Below are 26,128 nucleotides of genomic sequence, written 5' to 3'. Positions count from 1 at the left end.
AGAAATCCAGTTGGTTCACTCCCCTGGATGGCTCTCAGTTCAGTGAGAGTGCTGCAGAGCCTAGACCAGCACTTGGTACACAGGTGTTAATTCCATGAGGCACCCAGTGAAAGGGTCTCATCCCACTTATAACCAGAAGGTTACCTTAAGGATAGGCTACTTGGTGGGGCACAGTGGTTTATACCTGTAGTCACAGCACTTTGGGAGGCTGAGTTTGGGGGATTACTTGAGCTCAGGAGTTCAGTCTGGGCAACATAATGAAACTTTGTCTCTACATAAAATACAAAATTTAGCCAGGTGTCGTGGTATGCACCTGTCATCCCAGCTACTTGGAAGGCTGAGCCAGGAGGATTGCTTGAGCCTGGGAAGCAGTGGTTGCAGTGAGCCAAGATCATGCCACTGTACTTACTCCAGCCTGGGCAACAGAGCAAGACACTGACTCAAAAAAAAAAAAAAAAAAAAAAAAAAAGAAAAAAAACAAAAGAAAAGAAAAGAAAAAAGAGAAAAAAATGCTACTGACCTTGTAAAACTCAGCTCAGACACCACTGCCTTCAATAGGCTTCTGTCCATACTATGACTCCACCCTCTCTACATCCTGTAGTTACCCTATTCCTACCAAACAGTTAACAGTTAGCACATAATAAATGCTTAATAAATGAGGATTGAATGAATGGGATGAAGCATTTTCCCCTGAGAGGACATGTGGCCGAAATCTATAGATTACTCTTAATAAGAACTAAAATATGTATGTCATCCTGTTAGAGTAATCTATTTTAGGTGTTAAGCAGGCACATTCTCTTATGGGAATCAGAAGGAAAGAGGAGAATTGTAAAGGCAGATTCTTAGCAATAATACCAACAATAATGACACCTGGCAGTATATGTTGTCTTACGATTTTCAGTGCACTCTAATATTTAATCTTCCTAATACTCTTGTAAAATGTGTAATGCAGGTGAGAAATCATTAATTTTGTAGATGAAGGAATTGTGATGTGGTCACAAACAGATTAGGGTCTCAGTAAGCCTAGAAAGCAGGTCGGCTTGCTCCCAGAGGGGGAACATGAAGGGATTCAGATGTACCATTTGGGTCCCGACAGCTCAAAGTGTAGAAGGTTTCTTTCCGCAGGATGATCTCCTGTGCGATGATCCCATAGCTGTATACGTCTCCTTTCTGAGAGACGTTTGCTTGGCGGAGGTGCTCTGGAGCTGTCCACAGGTCTGTAAATGCAGACATTGAGATTGCAAAGTTGAGGCACGGTGAATGGCTCATAGGTCTCCAACCTGCTTTTGCTCTCTAATTCCTGGCACCATCCCCTCTAAATATGGGTGATGGCTTATGAGTGGCTTTGAATTGATATGGTTCCAAACTTTTGAAAAATGTACGCTAATACTGGTGATCAAAAGTAGAACACACATCTTTTAGACTAACTATGATATGTTAGGATTTGGGTGAGGTCACATGGCAATATGTTATTGAAATCTGCTAGGATCACTGTCTTGAAAACTCTCAAGGTTTACCTAGAATGGGGTTTTATTGTAGTAACTGCTCAGTAAATACATGTTGAATGAATACAGTATAATATGTATGAGAGGTTGAGGAATTTAGTAGTTTATGGGACATATGAAATAAACCTATGAATCCTAATTTACAAATTTATGTATATTAAATATATTTTATTTAAATTATGATTTATTCTTTAATGTGTATATATATTTAAATATAAGTTTACCAAAAGAAGATAAAGACAGTGCATTAAGACAGAGAGACTATCACTGATAGTTTCTAGGCATAACATACTGGCAGCCTCCAACTCAGCTAGTGTCCACAGAGGTGTTTTCACTGGTTCCCACAGTATTCTCTAAAAAGTAATGAATGTCATTTACTCATAGTTTATTCCCGTCCCTGCCACTCCGTAGTGTTTACGTCTAGTTCACTCACTTCACATTAGTGCAATGCTGTATTTAGCTCCTAGAGACACTCCAGTTTTGAATCCTTATTACACATCTTTAGTAATAACAGGGACATGCAATTAATTTTTCTTTAACATGCTTCACAGATTTTTCAGGATCACCTAGCTCCTTATAAAAGTTTTGAGATTTATCTTCACCAGTTTCAATGAAACATGTATAGATTCATATTTTTAGGTGCGATAATATGTTTATGATGTTGCACATTTTCCTTGTTTGGTTTTCTGTCCAAATGTACATCAACTTTTCGAATTTATGTCTTGTGAATTTTTGTGACTTGTGATGCATAGTTGATTATAAAGGTTAAGGGTTGTAGAAAAGGTAAGTAAATCTATTACTGCTAAAATTTCAGGTAACCAATGCCATAGGTAGGTAGGTACGAGTGAATGCTGTTCAAGAGGATAGGATTTGACCTGCAATTTATCTGATTTGTGTCATGTTGGGTTATCTGATGACAATTTGTACTATTATGTCATGAACCATGCTTGGCACACAGATCTTCAATAAGAAATTATTGGATTGAGTTCAATATTATATTATGCTTGACATGTTGTGGATGTAGGGACAGAATTGCAATTTTTCTTTTTTTTGGGGAAAAACAAAAGGATTGCCAAGTTGAATTAGAAATAGAATTTAGTGTTTGAATTTAGGTAGTATTTTAAGGCAACATTAGTGCTAGATATCTGAGTCTGTTTAACTGTGAGTTAAAGAAAAGGGTAAATGTTCAGCATGAAAAGCCCTTTATACTTCACAAATTCATTTTCTTTATCTTTTTTTCACTCTCACCACAATCCTGAAAGAGGTAAGTAGGAATATACTGTACTGGTTAGAGTTTTTTTTCTTAACATTTCTTAATACCACAGATAAATGATGTCCCTAATGGGAAATGGGTCTTATGGTTTCTACTCTACCTTCTTGGACAAATCTGAGTCTCAATGCTGTCCTCTATAAAGGAAAAAGTTTAAATCAGATGATGTCTAAAGTCTCTTCCTGCTCTAACCTTCTATATTTTTTTCATCTAGTTCTATTCTCACAAGCCATTAAGTTATTCATGATTTCTCAGTTATATCAAGGGACACATGGATGAAGGAAATCCACAGAGGATACTTGTTTAACTTGGGAAGTACTGATTGACTGACAACTGTGAAGTTTTGGAGAATGAACCAGATGTTGCCTCTTGTGGCTTTAAGTACTTATCTTCTGATCAGTGATCACAATTTCCTGACCATTCCACATGTGTTTGAAAAAAAAAAAAAAAAGCAGTTGGGAAATGAATGAACATTTCATTCATTACAGACCTTTTTTTGGAGGTAAAATGGAATTGCAGCCAAAATCAGTGATCTTCACCACCATTCTACTGTCCACTACGCAGTTGGTAGATTTCAGACGACCATGGACTTCTGTCTTACTGGAGTGCAGATATGACATTCCCTGTAATTTTTCAGATGATAGAAAAATAGAAATGTGACACATTTCAGCTGCTTGATTATTTTAGAGAAAAAAGTGACATTTGGAAATCATTTTAGCAGACAGTCACACCGTCAGATTTTAACTTTAGTCTCATTATTTTTATTTTAGCAACATTACTGAAGTCCTAATACTTGCCTATATATTATATCTAGTTTCAAAGTCTATTTAAATGACAGAGTAAAAGAGAATTGTCTAAAATCTCTGGTTAAGTAGTTGTATATACTATGAGGCAAAGAGTGTGTGTGTATGTGTGTGTTTGTGTTTGTGTGTGTGTGTTTGTGTGTGTGTGTTTGTGTGTGTGTGTGTGTGTATGTGTGTGTGCGTGTGTGTGTGTGTTTCTGCTTACCACTTATTTGGTCTGTGACCCTGGGTAGGTCTCTGGTCCTCTGTTACATCAATTTAAAATAAAAATATAAATAACAGTGCCTTGCCGTTCTGAAGGTGTGGGGGTGTCAGGCTAGATTATTTCCTAAAATGAAATTGGTTTCACGCTATTTTCAAACAATGTTTTATTCATTCTGTTTCAAAAGGGGAAGCCTGGCCGGGCTCAGTGGCTCATGCCTATAATCCCAGCACTTTGGGAGGCCAAGGTGGGCGAATTACCTAAGGCCAGGAGTTCGAGACCACCCTGGCCAACATGGTGAAACCCTGTCTCTACTAAAATTACATGGTGGCAGGTGCCTGTAATCCCAGCTATTCGGGAGGCAGAGGCAGGATAATCGCTTGAATACGGGAGGCGGAAGTTGCAGTGAGCTGAGATCATGACACTGTACCCCAGCCTGGGAGACTCCATGTCAAAAAATAAAAAAAGAGGAAGGCTGTTTTTGGTTGGTGTGTTTCTCTCTGGTGGTTAGAGGGTGTCTCAGCTGAAGCGGGTTTTCAGCCTGGATCACAGGAGTGAAATGTGTGTGGCAAATCAATTTTCGTAACACTTCTTTCAAACTGATTCTGATTCCATATAACTTTCAGGTGAGTTAAGACTGTATCAAAGCTCTCCCTCTCACAACCAACTTGTCTTCATTCTTGAATGAGGCCCTGGTTACTGGTGTCCACTTTGGTTTTCCTATCACGTCTGAAAATATACATGTCCACATTTATTATTGATTCCTGCAAGATAGTTGCCTGTACTTAATATTTTCTATCATGAATTTGAGGATTCAGTTGTCTTTCTTTCTTGTTTTTCTTTTTTTGAGACGGAGTCTCCCTCTGCCACCCAGGCTGGAGCACAGTGGTGTGGTCTCAGCTCATTGCAACCACCGTCTCCTGGGTTCAAGCAATTCCCAGGAGATGGGAATTCCAACTCCCCTCCCTTTCTTTCTTTTTCTATATTGACAGAGTCTCTTCTGTTGCCCAGCTGGAGTGCAACGGCACAATCTCAGCTCATTGCAACCACTGCCTCCCAGGTTCAAGCAATTCTCCTGCTTCAGCCTCCTGAGTAGCTGGAACCACAGGTGCCCGCCACTGCACCTGGCTAATTTTTGTATTTTTAGTAGAGACGGGGTTTTGCCATTTTGGCCAGGCTGGTCTCAAACTCCTGACCTCAGGTGATCCTCCCGCCTCAGCCTCCCAAAGTGCTGGGATTACAGGCATGAGCCAACACGCCCCGCCCAGTTGTCTTTCTTGTAGTTTTATATGATTTTGATTTCTGGAAAATCTATGAAACTACATGCCCCACACCCAGACTACAAAGCATATAATAAAAAATAATAACTGATATATATTGAACTTTTACTTGTACTATTACTCGTACATTATTTCACAAAATCCTCACAACCAAAAATCTTACAATCCTCACATAGCTATTAGTATCATTTTACAGATAAAAAAACCAGGGCACGGAAGGTTGAATAACTTATTCCATCTGTTTTCTTATATTTAATTGTCACATTTTCTCTGTGTGTATGTGTTTCTCTTACCTTAGCAATGTCATACAAGACAGAGATCTTAAACTCCCAATCCATGAATGTACCATCAGGGTAGGAAATTGTGTCATTTAAAACTTCCTGAATAGGAATAAATAAAAAGAAGAAAAGTTGGTGCAAGAAAGGATATTGTGGAGAGACCATTATAAACCAAATAATTATCTTCTAATTTTGAGACCTTAGGATCAGGAACAAATTGGAATTCCATTGTCTGGGTTTTCATGAACCTATTTTTGTTTTATTTTCTGCATAAGAAGCATGGGGTGGTTTTTGCCACCAGGATATGAGCAGGAGATGCCCACAGCATCCCAAATTTCAGTTCTTCCATCAGACAGGTGTAGAGGAATAAGCAGCAGGCGGGAAGACTGCTTAACAAGCGGTTGCCCTGTGTATTCTGTCTCGTCTAAATTGGACCCATGTTTTAAAACAGGCAATTACTATAAGAAAATTCCTTCATTAGGCTTGTGTTTTTACTCACATAATACAGTTATATCAATTAGATTAATTGCTCTTGGTTTTTTTGTTTTGTTTTGTTTTCTGTTTACTAAGTCCTCTGTCAATAAGAGAGATCTTGGATTTTTTGTGAATTGTGTGACCTGGAATAATTTCCTTCCTTCCTTCCTTCCTTCCTTCCCTCCCTCCCTCCCTCTTTCTTTCCCTCCGTCCCTCCTTTCTTTCTCTTTCCTTCTTTCCTCCCTCCCTTTCTTTTTCTTTTCTTTCCCTCCTTCTTTCTTTCATTCTTTCTCTCTCTCTTTTTCTTCCCTCTCCTCCCCTCCCTTCCTCTCCCTTCCCTTTCTTTTTCTATATTGACAGAGTCTCCTCTGTTGCCCAGCGGGAGTGCAATGGCACAATCTCAGCTCATTGCAACCACTGCCCAGGTTCAAGCAATTCTCCTGCTTCAGCCTCCTGAGTAACATGGATTACAGGCACCTGCCACAATGCCCAGCTAATTTTTGTATTTTTAGTAAAGACGGAGTCTGACCATATTGGCCAGGCTGATCTCAAACTCCTGGCCTCAAGCTATCTGCCTGCCTCAGCCTCCCAAAGTGCTGGGATTGCAGACAAGAACCATTGCGCCTGGCCTATATCTGGAATTTTCAAGTCACTAGTTTAATATGTTGACGGTTCTACCAAGTTGCAGGATTTTAATTAAGCTAATACATTATCTATTCTTCACAGTAGAACTCTAAATAGGACTCTAACTGATAAAAATAGTTTCTTATTTTAGGAAAAAGCCCAATTTGATTTTTAGTTTTAACTCAGGCACTGTACCAAGAATTTCCAAGGAAGGGTCTGAAGTCCTTAATCATTTCAGACAAGGCTGGCTGGGCTATGGGTATCAGGCTAACTTGACAGAGAGGAGTTATGGGCAGACAGACTAATTCTTTTCTATGCTTTCTCTCCATTTAGCTCACCATTCACCCATCCTACCCTGTTCTCATCTGCCAAATTGTAAAAAGTATATTATTCTATTTTGATAATAAAAGGAATAGATGTTTACTACAGAAAATGTGAAAAAAAATTATACAATATAAAAAAGAATATAAAATTATTGCTAATTGCACGATCTAATTTATTCTGATTTTGATATTTTCTTCCAGTCTTCTTTAATGTAGATATGGAAAGTATATGTAATAAATTTTATAAAATTGAGATCATAATGTATATGCAGATTTATATGTTATTTTATGAGCAATTTTAATAGGTGACCTGTGTATTTATTTATTTATTATTTTTTTTTTTGAGATGGAGTTTCGCTCTTGTTACCCAGGCTGGAGTGCAATGGCGCGATCTCGGCTCACCGCAACCTCCGCCTCCTGGATTCAGGCCATTCTCCTGCCTCAGCCTCCTGAGTAGCTGGGATTACAGGCACGCGCCACCATGCCCAGCTAATTTTTTGTATTTTTAGTAGAGACGGGGTTTCACCATGTTGACCAGGATGGTCTCGATCTCCTGACCTCGTGATCCACCTGCCTCGGCCTCCCAAAGTGTTGGGATTACAGGCGTGAGCCACCGCGCCCGGCCCCTGAGTATTTATTTTTAAAAATTATTGAGTGTTTTCTTTAGACCAGAGACTATGTTGGTGCTGGGATTATAATGGGACCTGTTATAGGGTGCACAGTCTGTGAAGGAAACTGACATTCATAAAATAATCAGACCAATAAACATAAAATTATAACTGTGGTAAGTACTATGAAAAATTGCCTAAAATCTGGAGATTTGATCCCTAAAAGCTGGGGTTTGTTATGAAGGGTTTGTTCCTTCAGGAAATGGCTGTTGAGCTGCGATCAAATGACGCAGGGAGGCAAAAGAATTTTGGGGTGAGGGAACAGCATGGGAAAAGAACCTTTTCGGAAGAGAGAATGAAGTTTGCAGGCCTGATTATCTCAGCACCATTTTTTAAAGTACCCCTCTTTAGTTACATTTGTCATAAACTTAATCCTATTCTTGGCCCATATATTTTTCTTCCATAAATCACCTGCTTCTTCATGAGCTGTCACCACACTGCCTTGGTTATGGTAACTTGCTGGCAAGTGGCCTCTCAATTTTTTCTTTTCAGAACTGTTTCAGTTATTATTGCTCATAAAGATGTGTGTGTGTGTGTGTGTGTGTGTGTGTATGTGTGTGTTGGTATATATATATATATATATATATATATATATATTTTTTTTTTTTTTTTTTTGAGACGGAGTTTCACTCTTGTTACCTAGGCTGGAGTGCAATGCCACGATCTCAGCTCACTGCAACCTCCGCCTCCTGGGTTCAGACAATTCTCCTGCCTCAGCCTCCTGAGTAGCTGGGATTACAGGCACGTGCCACCACGCCCAGCTAATTTTTTGTATTTTTAGTAGAGACGGGGTTCCACCATGTTGACCAGGATGGTCTCGATCTCTTGACCTCGTGATCCACCCGCCTCGGCCTCCCAAAGTGCTGAGATTACAGGCTTGAGCCACTGCGCCCGGCCATATATATATATTTCTGATGAGCTCTGTTAAGAAAAGTCTTTGCCTTTGATTTCAAGTTTCTTGTTTTCAGAAAAATTTATATATTTTCAGTGTGAATTAGTTGGTATGCAGTGTTGGTAAACTGGCTCTCTATTAGTAATAGCCCTGATATATAATGTGCTTACTGACTACGTTCAGCTTCCAAAAGTTTAACACTGACTGGCTGGCAAATTCTTGACTAACTTAACAATCGGCTCTGAGCTAGTACTAGCCAGTTCTAGTGTATCATTGATTCCTATTTAAGAACTTGACTCTTTGGGAGGCCGAGGCGGGTGGATCACGAGGTCGAGAGATCGAGACCATCCTGGTCAACATGGTGAAACCCCGTCTCTACTAAAAATACAAAAAATTAGCTGGGCATGGTGGCACGTGCCTGTAATCCCAGCTACTCAGGAGGCTGAGGCAGGAGAATTGCCTGAACCCAGGAGGTGGAGGTTGCAGTGAGCCGAGATCGCGCCATTGCACTCCAGCCTGGGTAACAAGAGCGAAACTCCGTCTCAAAAAAAAAAAAGAACTTGACTAAGTTCTGTTAAGATGTATTTAATGTCTTAGAAAACTTTCAGTGTTCTTAACTGATCTTTGCATTTCATGTTGAATATTTTCAAATAAATATTTTTGTTGAAAATACTACAGAGGATTTTTTGAATTGTATTTTCTGACTGATTTGGCTAATATGTATGATATATACATTATATACATTATGTAAATTATTTTCTATATACTTATTTTGTTTCTAGTCATCATACAAATTTCTTATAATTTTTAGTATTTGAGGCTTTTGCATTTTCTAGGTAAATAGTCATATCACCTTTATTATGTATTTTAATTAATTAATTTGTTTTTTGAGCCGGAGTCTCACATTGTCGCCGGGGCTGAAGTGCAATGATGGGATCTCAGCTCACTGTAACCTCCACCTCCTGGGTTCAACTGATTCTCCAACTTCAACCTCCCAAGTAGCTGGGATTACAGGTGCTCACCACCACGCCCAGCTAATTTTTTGTATTTTGGGTAGAGATGAGGTTTCAGTAATTTGGTACGGCTGGTCTCAAACTCCTGACCTTGTGATCTGCCTGCCTTGGCCTCTCAAAGCGCTGGGATTACAGGCATGAGCCACTGCACCCAGTCTCAACTTTAAATTAAAAAACAAACAAACAAACAAAAAAAAAAACAAAAGAACAAACAAAAAAAAACTATTGCTTTTGGGAAAGTTGTCAAAATCAGAAGAGTCACAAATGTTGAAAAAAATCCTGACAAATACAGCCAGAAAAGGCCATGAAAAAGAGGGCTGTCATGCTTGTATGCTTTACAACAAAAACTATCACAAAAGACTCTACAGAAACTGCAAACTTGCACAAAGGCTATCACAACCCTACACAGCAAACACTTATACAAAGACATCTGGCCAACAACTGCCTGTCCAACCTCTGACTGGCATCATCCTTGCTGCTGATCTTGGTAACAAAACAATGATGTAATCCTCTTTTTTTTCCTTTAAAATCCTTTGTCTTCCCTTACCTCTCTGAATACGCAATAATTTACGATGGCACAGGTACTCCCATTACAATGTTCTTTTCCAAATAAATATCTTTCTTTTAGAGAGCCTCTCTCTGTTTGTTATTTATGTCAACACCCTCCAATAGCTGTGTATCTTATTTCTGTTTCATGCATTAGTGCTTTGGTTAGAACTTTCAGAAATTAACAAATAGTAGTGCAGTGGTGGGGATGGGGAGTCTTGCATTAATAGAGATGAAGTTAGTTGTTATTTTACAACAGACAATATTCACAATGTTAAGGAGGTATTGTTTTATTTTTAACTCTACAAGACTTGTTATTATGGGGGAGCCTAGGAATATTTCTGAAATGAGATCTGAGAATTCTCTGACATATCACCATTTAACCACTGTTTTCCTTGTTGAGAACAGGTTGCAAATATTAAACCTGGTATCCTCTTCTCTGAGCTATGGTTTCACAGCTTCATTTCATGCATGTCTTACTTTAATGTCATCTTGCCAGAGAAATCTTCCATGGCTATCATATCTTAAGTAGCATAACTCAGGTATGTTTGAAAGGGGGTTATTATGAATAACAAAACAGCTTTTCACTCCTCCACCACCCAGTAAATTAAAGGGGTTTTAGGAATCAAGGATGAAGACAAAATATATTTTTACTATATCAAAATATTACATTAATAACAATAGAAAAAATATAATTCCCATACAAAGAATACCAAATTCAGCTTAATTCTTCTTAACGTTGAAGTTAGCAAAAGTAATTCTTCTTATCTATATAAAAACTATTCTAAAGTTAAACAAAAACATGAACATACTCCAAGTTCGTTTACCATTTAACAAAGTTCAAATAAAATTGAGACTAAAATCTGATTAAAGGCTAACTATAATTGTGAATATAGATGAAAAAATATAATAAAATACTAGAAATACTAAGCCAGTTGTGTATACAAAAAGCATAACACAAACAATTGAATATGGTTAATTCTATAATGGAAAAATATTATTGTAATAAACTAAATCAAAAAGTCATAGGAGAAAAATCCATATGAGCATTTTAATGGATAATAAAAGTGATCATTTCAATTGATACTGATAAATAAAATAAATACACATTTCTGAGAATAATAACAACTCTTTCAGGTCTTTCAAAATCGGAAATATTTTTCACATGAGGTCTAGACCATACTCTCATTTAATTTCAGTGTGACAGAAATTTTAGAATGCTAATTAATAGAGCCTGATCAAAGGGTTTCACATGGCTTATTATTCCTTGAAAGTGATTCAGAATTGGCCTATTTAAATATTTACTTTTTTGAAACAGATTTCATGATTAAATTGCTTCTGAAACGTTCCCTTTTTAAAGACTAAATTCATTTGCGATTAAAACATCTTTTCACTGCGTTTTTATTCCCAATTTTGTGTATTTGCATGTTTTTTTTTTTGAAAAATCATTACTAGAAGTGAAAGGCTTGTGTGTTTTAATAATTTTTTTTTAAGTTGCAAGTGCATTTTAAAATTCTATCCTATTTTATTTGATTTATAATGATATTTAATAGTTTCCTTTCCTTATGTCATAGTTATTCTTCTAAATTTTGCATTGAATACTTAAATTGTTTATTATTTTTTAAGAACTTCTACCTTAGCACCGTTTTCCTCTTTGATCTTAATTTCCCACGGCCAGCTCCCTGCTCTAGATTTCTCTACCACATTCCATTCCACTGGTCCCTCATGGGCTTGCGTTCCCTTTTGTTATATAGCAAATGAATTCTCAAAGTTTTAAATATAGTTGATGGCTTAATATTTCACTTTTTCCTTGTATCACTATTGCATTTTCATAGAGATTAATCCAAAGAAATAGCTCTCAGACGTTAGAATAACAAGCATGAAATAATTTTTAAAAGAGATAGTAACGTTTAGGGCTATGTTTTTTTTCTTTGAGGGAAGATTTGAGTTTATACTACATAGTGTGAAAGCTAATATTCTCGCCTTTTTTTTCCCCTTGAGACGGAGTCTCCCTGTGTCACTGATGTTGGAGTGCCGTAGCGTGATCCAGGCTCACTGCCAGCTCTGCCTCCCCAGTTCAAGTGATTCTCCTGCCTCAGCCTCCGGAGTAGCTGGGATTACAGGTGCCTGCCACCACGCCCAGCTAATTTTTGTATTTTCAGTAGAGATGGGGTTTCACATGTCAGCCAGGCTGGTTTCGAACTCCTGACCTCAAGATCTGCCTGTCTCGGCCTCCCAAAGTGCTGGGATTAAAGGCATGAGCCAGCGTATCTGGCCATATTTTTGTTTTTTTTCTTAGTTCCTCTGTCTGCTTTGGACTTGCACAGTCCAAATATCTGACCTCACTTGGCATCTCCTGGATGATCGATGATCATCAGTCCAAGAGTGGAGTATAAATTTGGACTGTAGCAGAACCAAGAATGATGACCAAGTCTTCTAATACTTATTTGGTGCTATCATAATAATTATCCATTTCTCTCTCTCTTTTTTTTTTTTTTTTGAGATGGAGTCTTGCTCTTGTTACCCAGGCTGGAGTGCAATGGCGCAATCTCAGCTCACTGCAACCTCCGCCTCCTGGGTTCGGGCAATTCTCCTGCCTCAGCCTCCTGAGTAGCTGGGATTACAGGCATGCACCATCATGCCCAGCTAATTTTTTGTATTTTTAGTAGAGACGGGGTTTCACCATGTTGACCAGGATGGTCTCGATCTCTTGACCTTGCGATCCACCCGCCTCGGCCTCCCAAAGTGCTGGGATTACAGGCTTGAGCCACCGCACCCGGCCTCCATTTCTCTTTTAATACAAAAGCAAGTATTCATGTAAAACAATATGTATTTGGAGATAATCACTCACTTTTCCACTTCCATTCTCTGTTTACTCCTCTCCCAAAATCTATTATTGTTTTTCTGAAAATTTTTTTGCTTGTTTATAAAAACATAATCTGACTGAAATCAGATCTCGGGGGTCTAGTTTGGAAAGCATGTGAGCCCACAAACTTGCTCTGATAACTCTCTAATATTATTTTGCTCGGTAAATATTTTAAGAGGCCTGCCTGAATATTTTTCATATAATTAGGAAATTGGAAATGACCATGGTTTCTTACCCGGAGGGATCCTCTCTCACAGTATTCAATCACCCCGAAGATCATGGTATCAAGCTTCACTGTACCGTAGAACTTGGTCAGGTTGTAATAGTCAATCTGAAGCAACTGGAAGAACATGTTTGTTTGCAAAGCAGATTAGCCAGAATGGGGTGCCAACGTAAAAATTAATATACCAATAAAATATGTTTTGTTTCAGATCTTTGAGAAGACGTATTGCTGTTAATAAACTGAACATCAGTACCCTTGCTTATCACACATTGTATCAACCTCATTCAATAATCTTTCCTTTGTCAGTAAGAGGACTTGAATACAAATTTTACTTTCAAATAGTATCAGGTCCACATTCTAGGAAAGACTAGTAGATTTCCAGAATGTTTTACACCATCAACCTTACTTTCCAATATCTCTTGGTAGAATTTTCAACAAGAAGTGCAGTCACCATTTCTTGGCCTGAGGGTTTCTCTGTCAGCCTCTTACTCCACTAGCGACCTCAGTGATTAGCAGAAATGGAGTGAAGTTATTTCTCAAGGATTTGAAGTAAGGGCTACATACCTTGTTCAATTCTATCTTCTGTTTTTCAGTGAAATTACCATCATTGTGCTTAAGATCTTTGAGAATCACTCGCTGCAAAAATCAATGAAATTTAGGAGACACTGTTGTAGTATAACTCTTTAAATGCATATTATGATAGTTTGCTTGTATGTCTCACTAGACTGTAAGCTTTTGACAACAGTGACAGTATTTGATTGAATTTTTTTTTTTTTTTTAAGACAGAGTCTTGCTTTGTTGCCTAGGCTGGAGTGCAATGGCGCAGTCTCGGCTCACTTCAACCTCCGCCTCCAGGGTTCAGGTGGTTCTCGTGCCTCAGTCTTCCCAGTAGCTGGACTACAGGCATGCACCACCGTGCCCAGCTGATTTTTGTATTTTCAGTAGAAACGGGGTTTTGCCATGTTGGCCAGGCTTGTCTCAAACTCCTGGCCTCAAATGATCCACCCGCCTCAGCCTCTTAAAGTCCTGGGATTACAGACATGAGTCACCATGCCTGGCCTTGATTGATGTTTATATCCCTGGCGCCTAGTACCTGGGATATGAGTTCAGGCTTGAATGTTCCTTCAAGAATGATTAAATGGAAGGAAGGACAGCAGAAGGGAGGGAGGGAAGAAGGAAGGATGGAAATAAGATGCAAAACTCTCATATGGGATTGTTGTATTTCTCAGCTATGAGCCAAAATACAATACTAGGGTTGCCCTGACTACTCTGAATATCTTTTATATTTCCTTTTTCTTCCTACGCTCCACCCTTCCTCAACATTCTGTTTGTCTTCCAATTTCCCCAGGATTGTGAGTTTTGTAACTCTTGAAGCATTGCTCTGCCCATCTCTGTGAAGCTCTAAGAACAGCCCCTGGGAGCATCCTGGGCACTCCCACCATTGTGATACTGACATCAGGGGCCGGCCCAATGAGGGGTCAGAAGGCCCAGAGCATACCCCAATGGAGAGTTCAGAGAAGTGAGAGAGGTCACCTTTTTGTCGTATTTGCACCGTCGTAGTCTCTGGATTGTATCTCGTCTTTTGTCATCATCAATCTGGCACAAGAAAAGGCTGATTATTCCAGAAGCTCCATATCTGCTCCACCCACTGACTGTCAAAGGCTGAGAGGCTCTTCCAGGTGGCTGCATCTGTTTGCTCAGCAGCCTGTTGGGCGGGCAGGCTTCCAGACAAGCTGCTGTAATTGACTCATTTCCTCTCACTAATTGAACTCCAACACATTTGCAGGTATCTATTGCTCTCATGCTTAACTATGGGTTTCCTCCCTTCTTCCTGTGGCCCTACTTCAACCAGATATTTCCTTTGCTCCCCTCTCCCCAACCCAGTTTTAGTGGGAATTGTGTAGCTACAGACGGATGCTCACGGAAAAGGATGCTGTGCATTTGAGTTGCACACCCATGCCTAAAGGCCCAAGTAGCAATGCAAATGAGAAAACTGGGCCAAGTGTCTAAGGGAAGCAGTCTTATCAGCTCTGGGTTCAGCCCGAAGTTGGCTAAATCACCTTATTTGTCAAAAGAAGCTGGTAATAAGAATTCTTATATGCTATCTCCTGATATTTGTATGTTGGCAATTAATTTTTAAAATGTTAAATATTGAACAACAACACACACATATGCACATAGGCATGCATTTGCAACTACAGGCCAGATACGGCTCTTGTACTCCCAGCTAATGACTTCTGTTCTAAAGACAGAGAAAAGATTGGGAACAATTGCAACTTTCAATGTGATTCTCATGAAACTCTGAGATGCGTTATTATCTTTGGTAAAATTTACCTTGCAAGGCCATTTTGAAATATGAGTGAAATGATTCTCTCAAGGTCCAAGCATGATGCCCATTGCAGACTGATGTTATCGTTATTTCATTTTCTTCTCATTTAACAAATAAAGTATAGAAGGATTGCAGGACAGTAAATGTCACACACAAAGAGAATGGCAGAACCTGGGCTCGTCTTCCTGCCTAGTGCTCTTTTTACTATTTCAGACCTTGAGGAGGTTATTTAAACTATTTGGACCTCAGTTCCTTCCCGCACAATTCCAACTCATAGAAATAGTTTGGGATTAAATGAGACAAGGTTTGTGAAATTCTCTTGCTACTAAAGGACTTCTCTTTTTACCCTCAAAAGAATGGTCATCTTGATTATTTTTTTTCTGTGTTACACCATCTCTTTGACTTTCCTGACTTCCTTTGTCTGGAACCTTTGGTCTGATATTCTGACACTTCCTGTTCTAGCAGTGGGATGTTCAACTCTCTATTATCTCTTCTCTTAGTCTCACTTTCCTATTTCTGCATTCAGTGAGTATCCAAACTTGAACCACTACCTGTCTGGTTGTATGGTATTTTCCACCCTTGCTGACTTTGGGTGACCTTGGATTTCTCTATGTCTTCCTGACTCATAGCACCTGATGAGCTCTCTGTACAGCCAATTTCTGATCCACTTGCTTCCCAGCCTGTCTAAAACTCAGATTAACAATGATAACATGATAAAAATCACTTCCTTTGAGTTTACTGTCCCAAAGACCCATTTCCTTAGCCAGGTGACTCATTCATTCTGATGAAATAGTAAACACTCTGTACTTATAAAAATTTTATATAGAAATTGACAAGAAATGGATGGATTATACTTCTAGGAATATTTATATTTTAAGAAAACACACAGAGACACATGTTTTGGCTTACTCCAAAAGAGAAAATATGAAATACGGAGTTTTGAGGCAGTGGGGAGATGCTTGAGGAGTGACACTAAGGCTGGACTTAGGCACAGGTGGAGCGTGTGGGAGCTCATCCGGTGCTGTACAGAGGTGCACGTGCTCTTTCTGAAAGTCCCCTCTCCTCTTCCTGGTGTTATTTCAAATAAGCAGGAGACCATTGGCAGAAGGCTGTCTTTGTATCATGAGTTACTATAAATTGCAACCTAACTTAGTATATAGGCAAACTGAAAACTAATTTAGGAGTCTATTTTTGTAACAAACGGCTGGGTTTCAGCCAATCACAGGCAGCTAACTGAACAGACCATGCCCAAATAAAGCAAATGCCCAGCTGTAACCAATCAAGTCATTTGCGTACTTTACTTTCTTGTACATCCTATGAAAACTCACTGCCCATGCTGCAGAGTGGAGATTTCTGAACCTCTTTTGGTTTTGAGTGCTACACGATTCATGAATCACATTTTGCTCAAATAAATTCTATTTCGTCTGCCAGAGTTTTTCTTTTAACACTAGGTACTTCCAGTTTGTCATTTAGGTCAATAAATTCTCTCTTTGGAAATTCAGTAGTCTTAAGGTCATTTACACCTGACTGTAAATTACTGTTAAATTGGTTCCTTCCTGACACTTGGCTGAGACAGATTGGTCTTTGTGAATATAATCTTTCTGTTGAGGTTCAGAACGCAGCAAGAAGGTCACATTGGGAACATGTCATATTGCCGAAAGAAGGGAAGACTTCAGAATGCAGCAGGAAGGTCACATTGGAGCATGTCATATTTCCGAAAGAAGGGAAGACTTTGTCCACTGATAGCCATGAGGAGATCTGAGCCATTAGAGGGTAACACGCAGGACTTGGAGAGGAATATCAAGAGCTGGTAGAGAGGTTCCAGAGACAACCTTAAACCAAGTGCGACTTATTGCTGCTGATTTTAAGTAAGGAAGCATCTCAAATCACATTACACTATCGGTTTGGCCCTACTCTGAAGGACTCCACAAATTCCCATCTTCGGAGGTCTTGGGTCTCCATATCCTCTTCATATGTGTTGGTATACAAACTAGGATAATTATATGGTGTATGGCAGGTGTTACATCTCAGGCTTTCTAGTTGGACAGATTGGGTTTAAATTGTAGCTGTGTTCCGGGAATTCCAGCCCTGCTACTTCACAGTGCTCAGGAGAAGATGAAACAGATTAATGCATCTGGTGCGTTGTAAGTGCTCAGTAAGTGTTAGCTATTATTACTTATTTGGTATATGTGTCTTACTCATTTGGTATATGTGACCCTGTGCTGTTTCTTTCTTTTTTTTTTTCTCCTGTTTCTTAATCTTTTGTCCTTCAGTTTCCTTATCAGCAAAATTATGATGATAAAGCCTAATTTGGGGTTCTTGTGAGGAGTAGATGAGACAGCATAGGTCCTGCCTGGACTGTGATAAATGGAGCAAGTTATTTTTGGCTGCTGCTATTTCCTGGTTGAAGGGGAATGTGAGCAAATATAAACAGAGGCCTCTTTCTTCGGGGATGAGTAAGACAAGTCATAGGTCCTTAGTATGGATAGATTGGTAACCAAGGTTAAGGGAACTCAAATGCTCTACCCATTCCTACATCCCTTCCATGACAAATTCCCAATATGTGTATTTCTTTTCTGGATCAGATGCAAATAATGAAAACACACTGTATCTCAGCCTCCAGGGAAGTGCTCATTGGATTAACTAGCTGACACATAGGAGAATGGAGAATCAGGGGGAAGTGAGAGAGCTGAAAACTGGAAGGCATCCAAGTCTTGCTTTCTAGAATAACTATCCGTACTTGGCACATAATCCTGCAGTATTACCTAAGTTTTGTCAATTTCCTGGCAAATTGTACCCATTCTTCAACAAGTAAGGTAGGCTTTACCTTCAGGCTAACTTGATTGGTCTCATTGGTCTCCAGAGGAAAGATATTTTCAGGAGGAATGTGGGACCATTTTTTCTGACGACGTTCATAATCTTTTTTATATTTTCTGTGAAAGGAATAGAACTGGTCAATAGGTTTTTATTAGTATCCACACCATTCAGGTTCTGAAGACTGGCAGAAATTTAGAACCATGGTACGCTTAGGTAGGTGGGCGTGAGGGAAGGTAGTTCAATGACAGAACACCATGTTCTCTAAAGTGCTTACCACCAGTGGACCTGCAAGGCTTTCTGATGGGCTTTTATAGCAGTGGCCCTCAACCTTTTTGGCACCAGGGACTGGTTTCCTGGAAGACAATGTTTCCATGGAAGTGGCAGGGGGTGGTTTCAGGACGAAACTGTTCTACCTCAGATCAGGCCTTAGATACTCATAAGGAGTGTGCAGCCTAGACCCCCTGCATGCGCAGTTCACAATACGGTTCACACTCCTACGAGGATTCGATTCTCCTGCTGAGCTCAGGCAGTAATGCTCACTCCCCTCTGCTCACCTCCTGCTTTGTGATCGGTCCCTAACAGGCCACGGACTGGGAACTGGGGACCCCTGTTTCCTAGTCTTTCTTTTCTTTTCACTTCACTTTCCCAGGTCCTTCCCCAAGGCAGTAAACTGATGACATAGAAAGAGTGAGGAAAAAATACAGGAAAAAAAAATGTTAGGTTGGTAAAGTTGAGAGGCAAAAATGTTATTTTTTAAACCACAGAGAATACACCAGATCCCTAAATAAGCCAGTTCCTCTTACCCATCTGTGCCTTTTCAAAAAATATGTTTAAAGAAAATGGAAAAGTACAGGGAAAATGTAACAACACCTATCTCAACTACCAAATGTTAAACATGTATAGTTTTCTTCAGATAGTCTAGGTCCCCAGACAGTGTAGGCTGGGGATTAGGCCCCCACCGCCTGGACCATGGACTGGTACTAGTCTGTGCCTATTGGTAACCAAGCTACCCCACAGGAGGTGAGCGGCCACCTGAGTGCCGCCTCCTGTCAGATCAGCGGTCGCATTAGATTCTCATAGGAGGGCAAACCCTATTGAGAACGGCACGTGTGAGGGATCCAGGATGTGTATTCTTTATCCTGATGAGAATCTAACTAATGCCTGATAATCTGAGGTGAAACGGTTTCATCCTAAAACTCCCTCCAAAAATTATTTTGCACAAAACCAGTCCCTGATACCAAAAAGGTTGGGGACTGCTGGTATACCTGAAGCAGAATTCTTGGGCTATAGGGGATGTCAACTTTCAACTTTACAGATACCACCAAATTGCTTCCCAAAGCAGTGGTTATGAATTAATTCACCTTCTTATCTTGAGAATTCCCATTTTCTATATTCTTGTCAACATTTGGTATCGATACACTTTTTTTTAAACCTTTATGATATAGGTGAAATGATTTAATTCATTACTGCTTTACTCTGCATTTTTAAAATTATTAGTGAGATTATCTTTTCAAATATTTTCTAGCTATTTAATAGAATATACAGACTCAGATTTATATAGAATTATGTATTTATAATTTTGCTCATTTTTTCCTAGTATCTAATTTGTCTTTTTCTTGTCCTTGTTATAAGTTTGGTGTTAAACATATTCAGATTAGGAGGTAGTATGATATTTACTCACTCATTTACGTGCTCAACAAATACTTCTTAGTACACACAATGTCTCTGGTTAGGTATTTGGTAGACCCAAGTTAAGCCGAAAAACCATGGAACTGATGGTGAGAAGGCTTGAGTTCTAGTTCTGGCCCTACCCACTACCTGGTGATATGATTCTGGAGAAGCCATTTGACTTTCTGGGTTCTCTTTCCCCAGGCTAAAATAGGAGATTTGCAATAAATTGTTTCTAAAACCTCTTCCAGCCTAACTATCATGCAATTTAATGAGTTTGACGTCTCCCACATTATGCCAACAAAATAATAAAAATAACTATTTTAATTTATATAATGCTTATTACATGGTAGTTTGTATATCTGTTCCATTTCTTTTTTTTTTTTTTTTTTTGAGACGGAGTTTCGCTCTTGTTACCCAGGCTGGAGTGCAATGGCGCGATCTCGGCTCACCGCAACCTCCGCCTCCTGGGTTCAGGCAATTCTCCTGCCTCAGCCTCCTGAGTAGCTGGGATTACAGGCACGTGCCACCGTGCCCAGCTAATTTTTTGTATTTTTAGTAGAGACGGGGTTTCACCAGGTTGACCAGGATGGTCTCGATCTCTCGACCTCGTGATCCACCCGCCTCGGCCTCCCAAAGTGCTGGGATTACAGGCTTGAGCCACCGCGCCCCGCCTGTTCCATTTCTAATCCTTAAAACAGCTCAGATGAAGAAATTGAAGCTAAGTTATCTGTTTAAGTCGCTAAGTAACTTGCTTTAGACCACAGAACTAGTAACTCAAATAACTGAGATTTGGGTTCAGGCATCTCTGGCTCCAAAGCCCTAATCTATTCACTCAGTGATACTCTACCCTTCACATAGTCTTTGATGCAGAATGTCTTCATTGTCTTAGATCAGTCTAGAGGGCTTTCTGTAAATATGCATCATCATCAACAGACAACAGACCTCTCCCCCTTTCCCTCCTTGCCTCTCTGGAAACCAAGCACAGGCAGGATAGAGGTGGTGGTACCTGAGCATCAGAAGAGCAATGAACAGGAGCAGGACCACGGCTCCAGTGAGGGTGAAGACGGCAATCATCAGGATCTGAGGGCCTGTGGAGGAAAATGCATTAGGAAGGACCTTTGACAAGAGAACAGGAGCATCTCCAAGATTCTAGTTGTACAATCTAATTTGAGGACGGGAAAAGAGAACCCTGTAAAAATTTTATCTTTTGTTAATTTCTTTGTGTTAAGTCCTGTGTCCCTGCTTTCTGAAGAGACTGGCGTGTACCCAGGGAAAGTGGCTTAATTTGGGCTATTCTGACAGCATATACATCTCTTTTCTTTGTAACAGGAGTCACCAAGTGTTACACAAACATAAAATCGTTTATAGCACACACAAAAATGTTGGTGATAGACGTCTACCTGGTGTCCTTGAAACCAATATACCTAAGAAGGGTTCACAGAGAATAAGACAACATGCTTTTTGTTTTTCTCTTTTTGAGACAGAGTCTCACTCTGTCATCCAGGCTGTAGTACAGTGATGCAATCTTGGGTCACTGCAAAATCTCTGCCTCCCTGGTTCAAGTGACTTTTCTGCTTCAGCCTCTCAAGTAGCTGAGATTACAGGTGTGTGCCACCATGCAGGGCTAATTTGGTAGAAATGGGGTTTCACCATGTTGTGCAGGCCGATTGTGAACTCCTGGCCTCAAGTGATCTGCCTGCCTCAGTTTCCCAAAGGGCTGGGATTATAGGTGTGAACCATCATACTCAATTGTTTTTAAATAGAGGGTACACACTGGAAGAAAAGTAAGTCAGGGTAGAATATTAAGTGACAGTGTTGCATGCTGGTTCTTTCCAAGCTCTCCTGGGTTGGTGAGGGAAGTCCATGAAGAACGGGATTTCATTTGCTAGAATACTAGTATGTGGCTGGAGTTGTATAGATGGAGTAACTTGAAAGACTCTCAGAAAGTAAGTGGAATCTGGAAAAATGTGGATCCAACCCAAGGAAGCATTGAAGCAGCGTCTCAGTATGAAAAGGAATACTCCCAGGCAGAGAAGGACAACAATAATAAGCCTGTACGGGAAAGTTGTGGTTCATAGATGCTGCAATAAATCCCTATTGAAAAGCCAGTAGGTTCAATAAGAAAAAATGGAATAGATTCCAAGCAATAGACAGAATGTGTAGGAAGCTGGGAAGTGATAGGAGTATGGTGAAGAAGACACGTTTCTTCATACAGCAAGAAAAAGATAAACCCAATAAGGAATTCTAAGGAAAAAAATGTTCAAGGAAACCACAGTTCAAAAGTGAAACAAAGTAAAATGCAGTCTGACTTTGAGAATTAGGTATTTTAAAAAGGAGAGAAAACCAATTTTTATTTGTGGTACAAAAGGGAGACATTGGCGCCATACAGAAAGATGTTGACCAGGCGTGGTGGCTCACACCTGTAATCCCAGCCCTTTGAGAGGCCAAGGCAGGTGGATCAACTGAGGTCAGGAGTTCAAGACCAGCCTAGCCAACATGGCAAAACCCCATCTCTACAAAAAAAAACCTAGCCAGGCGTGGTGGCGGGCACCTGTAACCCAGCCACTTGGGAGGCTGAGGCAGGAGAATCACTTGCACTCCAGAGGTGAATGTTGCAGTGAGCTGACATCATGCCACTGCACTCCAGCCTCAGTGACACAGTGAGACTTTGTTTTTAAAAAAAATGTTATTATGGTATACAATTTAGCTCTCTATAAATAATATTGACACAATGAAAATGTTTGTTTTCAACTTACAGAACCAAGTTATAGGTAAAGAACAGAAGTCTTTATTATGGTTGCCAAATAAATATTATCAACCCTGCCAAAGAAAAATACAGGAGAATTTTGGAGATGAAAAAGAAGTAGAAGAAAGAATTGGGGCACTAACATCTTCATTTTACAAAGTGGGAGAGCAAGATATTTTATATGCAATTGATAGAACAACAGTAGAAGCTCGTGCATCTCAATTAAAATGAAAAAGTGTTCTATAATTGTACTGACAAAAAAGATATAACTATATTTGGGAAGAAGTGGGAAAGAGGGCTAGTGAAGATGAGCTAAGTCTTCATGTATCAATACAAAACATTAATAGATAACTTCTAGAGCTTATGAATCAAGAAACAGAAACAGTATTTAGATATGTAAAAAACTAAAGGCAGAAGTGACTGAGAGAGCAGAGATGTACAGAAGTGGGACCAGGGACATTCACTTTCCGTTATGAACACATCTACTACTGGATTTTAAAATCATGTGTGTGACTTTTTCTTTCTTTCTTTTTTTGAGACAGAGTTTTACTCTTTTTGCCCAGGCTGGAGTGCAATGGCATGATCTCAGCTCATCGCAGCCTCTGCCACACCGGTTCAAAGATTCTCCTGCCTCAGCCTCCTGAGTAGCTGATATAGGCACATGCCGCCACACCTAGCTAATTTTTTTTATTTTTAATAGACATGGGGTTTCACCATGTTGGCCAGGCTGGTCTCGAACTCTTGACCTCAGGTGATCCATCCACCTCAGCCTCCCAAACTGCTGGGATTACAGGTGTGAGCCACAGCTCCCGGGCATGTGTGAATTTTTCTTTGCTAAGATATAATTGATGCAGGTGCCCCAGAAAAGGAGGTGTTAGGACCTCTTTATGAAAGCAGCATCCCCAAACCTCATACTGTATTCTCTATCATGGCACTGTAACTTAAACTCCTCAGGGCACAGTCCATGTCCTACTTATTTATTCTTGTTCATCCTTATACCTTTAGCACCCAGCACAAGACCTGGCACATGGTAAAGTATCAATAAAAATGGCTGAATAGACTGGGCACTGTGGCTCATGCCTGTAATCCCAGCACTTTGGGAGGTCAACGTGGGCGGATCACGAGGTAAAGAGATCAGACCATCCTGGCCAACATGGTGAAACCCTGTCTCTACTAAAAATACAAAAATTAGCTGGGCATGATGGTGTGTGCCTATAGTCCCAGCTACTAAGGAGGCTGAGGAAAAGAATCGCTTGAACCCAGGAGGCAGAGGTTGCAGTGAGCCGAGATTGCGCCACTGCACTCCAGACTGGTGACAGATCGAGACTTTGTCTCAAAAAAAAAAAAAAAAAAAAAAAAAAAAGGCTGACTAAAAAATAATAGAAGAAATACCTGACCCTGAAGAAATACCTGACCCTGCTCATCTTATTCCCTGAAAAGAGACAAGGAAAAGGTGCTGTACATTAAAATACACAAATAAAGTCATATAGAAAGACTCCTGTGTCATTAGGGGGTCTCATGTTACATGTATTTTAAAAGTGTTTTTGTTTAATCACATTATGTCCTTCCAAGGTAGATGGTTTAGCTTGTGGTAAATACTACGGCTCCTTTGTAGAAGGACTGAATTTGAAGGTTTTATGCTTTGCAAACATGTGACTTTGCCTCTAGTACCTTGTCTTATGCTCAGGTGAAACTTTCAATGGTGAAAACGTAACTTTGGATATCTCCTCTCATCTGGGCAGAAATAAATTCATACTTTGGAGTTGAACTCGCATTATGGGCACATTCAACTGGTGAATTCTGTTTATTACTGCAATCACCACTTCCATCACTATCACCACCATTGCCGCTACCACCACTCTCACACCCTCAACCCCAGACAGAAAACAAAAGAGAGTACAAGAAAAACATTTTCAGCAGTGTAGATAATTTCACTCACTGGTCTACCAAAATTGCGCATTGCCTAGAGTATGACCCGGAGGGAATGGGGGGACTTCTCAGCCCACCTCGATTCTCTGTCTCCTACAGTATGAATATCTCACTGTACTAAATATAATTATAATATTTATATATAATATTTAAATATACTATTTAAATGTAGTATTTTTAATTTTTATTTAAGCGTATAGTCATTTTTAATTAAACGTTTTTAGTTTTGCTTTTTAGATAAAAACAGGATCACATTCTAAATTCCAAGGTTAAGCTTCTGCTGCCGTCTGGTGGCTGTTGTAGTTATCACATTCTGTTTAATTCATCTCACAATGAGTGAGAGTTTATAATCCCAAGGTCTTATGACATTAGTGGGAGGAACCTGATAAACTTCCTGATTTAACAGGGGAAGAAGCTCACACTTAGAAAAGAGAAATAAATTGACTGAAATTAACAGAGTATAGATGAGTGCTAGAGTCCAGAGTGGAAACATACTCGGTTATCTCATGTTGCCATTCATTCATTCATTCATTTATTCATTCCAAGGCACTGTGTTGGGGCACGGAAATATGAATAAAGAATAAACCCTACACATTTAAAATGTATGGCATAAAAAGATGTGTCAATAATTAAGTATGATATAAGTATTATACTAGAAGTTGAGTAGGGTAAGAGCAAGATTAATAATGTTTTGGGATGCTGAGAAAAAGCTGAGGAAAGATGAAATTCAAGTTTAATTTTGAAGATGAGTAGGTGTTTCCCACCTCTATGGAGAAATGATAAATTCTATTCAGAGGGAGTAGCGTAAATAAGGACACAGCAACATAAATTTGCATGACTCTTTAAGGAAGTAGGAAGGAAGTTAAGAGCATGGGGGATAGGTGAGTAAAAGATAAGGCTGGAGAAGCAGGGAGGTTGCAGGCACTTGGTGCTGTATTAAGTAATTTGGACTGTATTCTGTAGGTAAAGCAGAATTGCCAATTGACATGTTAGCAACAGTGCAGTGACATGACTGGACTTGTGCTTGCTTTCTGGTAGCAGAATGGGTTGGATGGAAAGGGGCAGCGCTAACGCAGGAAGTCAGTTGATGTCATTGTTGTGATACAGGAAGAAGATGCTGAGGACTTGGATGAGGACGGGCACCAAATCCGCATCGTCCATTGCTGTTTCCGGGGTGCTCAGCACATTGTCTGGTATTAAGTAGACATCTTTGTTAAATAAATGAAAGAACGGGGTGGTGTAATCTCCTGGTAAAATATTGTTACTTAATTGGCAGCTGTGTACACACAGATGAAGGTTCTAGTCATGCATATCTTATTTCTACCCATGCATGTCTTATTTCTCAGTCCAAAGACTGAGTTGCTGAAGTGGCTACATTGTGTCTGGGGAAATACCCAAGGTTATTCTTCTCGTGCCAAGAAGATTAGCCACAAGGACACACAGGGAGCGGGTTAAGGAGCGGAAAGTTTAACAGGCAGGAAAGAAGAGAACAGCTCCTCCGTACAGACGTAGGACGGCTCGGAAGGTAAAAAAAACCCTGCTTATTGGGGGGGAAGCGGTAGGTTATTACAGGGAGGCTTGAGGAGGCCGTGTCTGATTTACACAGGGCCCAGGGGATTGGTTGGACCAGTGTGCCATGTACATAGCCCACGAAGAAACTGGCCCTCCC

At 39.8% G+C, this 26,128-nt stretch overlaps 1 protein-coding gene and 1 long non-coding RNA gene across 4 annotated transcripts in view; one reads left to right on the top strand and one right to left on the bottom strand.

Annotated features, from left to right (window-relative positions):
* The window catches only part of GUCY2C (guanylate cyclase 2C), an 81,282-nt gene that overhangs the window by 24,019 nt on the left and 31,135 nt on the right, over positions 1-26,128 (bottom strand). For both annotated transcript variants that reach the window (XM_003934548.4, XM_074403260.1), the window contains 8 exons: positions 20,791-20,872; positions 18,124-18,229; positions 14,501-14,563; positions 13,532-13,603; positions 12,980-13,084; positions 5,354-5,440; positions 3,266-3,398; positions 1,080-1,217 (listed from right to left, as the gene is read on the bottom strand). In XM_003934548.4, coding sequence (XP_003934597.2) covers positions 1,080-1,217; positions 3,266-3,398; positions 5,354-5,440; positions 12,980-13,084; positions 13,532-13,603; positions 14,501-14,563; positions 18,124-18,229; positions 20,791-20,872 — 786 coding nt within the window. The remainder of the gene's footprint in view (positions 1-1,079; positions 1,218-3,265; positions 3,399-5,353; positions 5,441-12,979; positions 13,085-13,531; positions 13,604-14,500; positions 14,564-18,123; positions 18,230-20,790; positions 20,873-26,128) is intronic.
* The window catches only part of LOC141585189 (uncharacterized), a 47,260-nt gene continuing 46,573 nt past the window's right edge, over positions 25,442-26,128 (top strand). For both annotated transcript variants that reach the window (XR_012518585.1, XR_012518584.1), the window contains exon 1: positions 25,442-25,984. This is a non-coding gene — a long non-coding RNA (uncharacterized LOC141585189). The remainder of the gene's footprint in view (positions 25,985-26,128) is intronic.

The sequence above is a fragment of the Saimiri boliviensis genome, chromosome 7 (assembly GCF_048565385.1).
Source record: "Saimiri boliviensis isolate mSaiBol1 chromosome 7, mSaiBol1.pri, whole genome shotgun sequence".
NCBI classification, from domain to species: Eukaryota; Metazoa; Chordata; class Mammalia; order Primates; family Cebidae; genus Saimiri; species Saimiri boliviensis.
The sequence above is the reverse complement of the archived record's forward strand: the minus strand, read 5'-3'. Positions and strand labels throughout refer to the sequence as shown.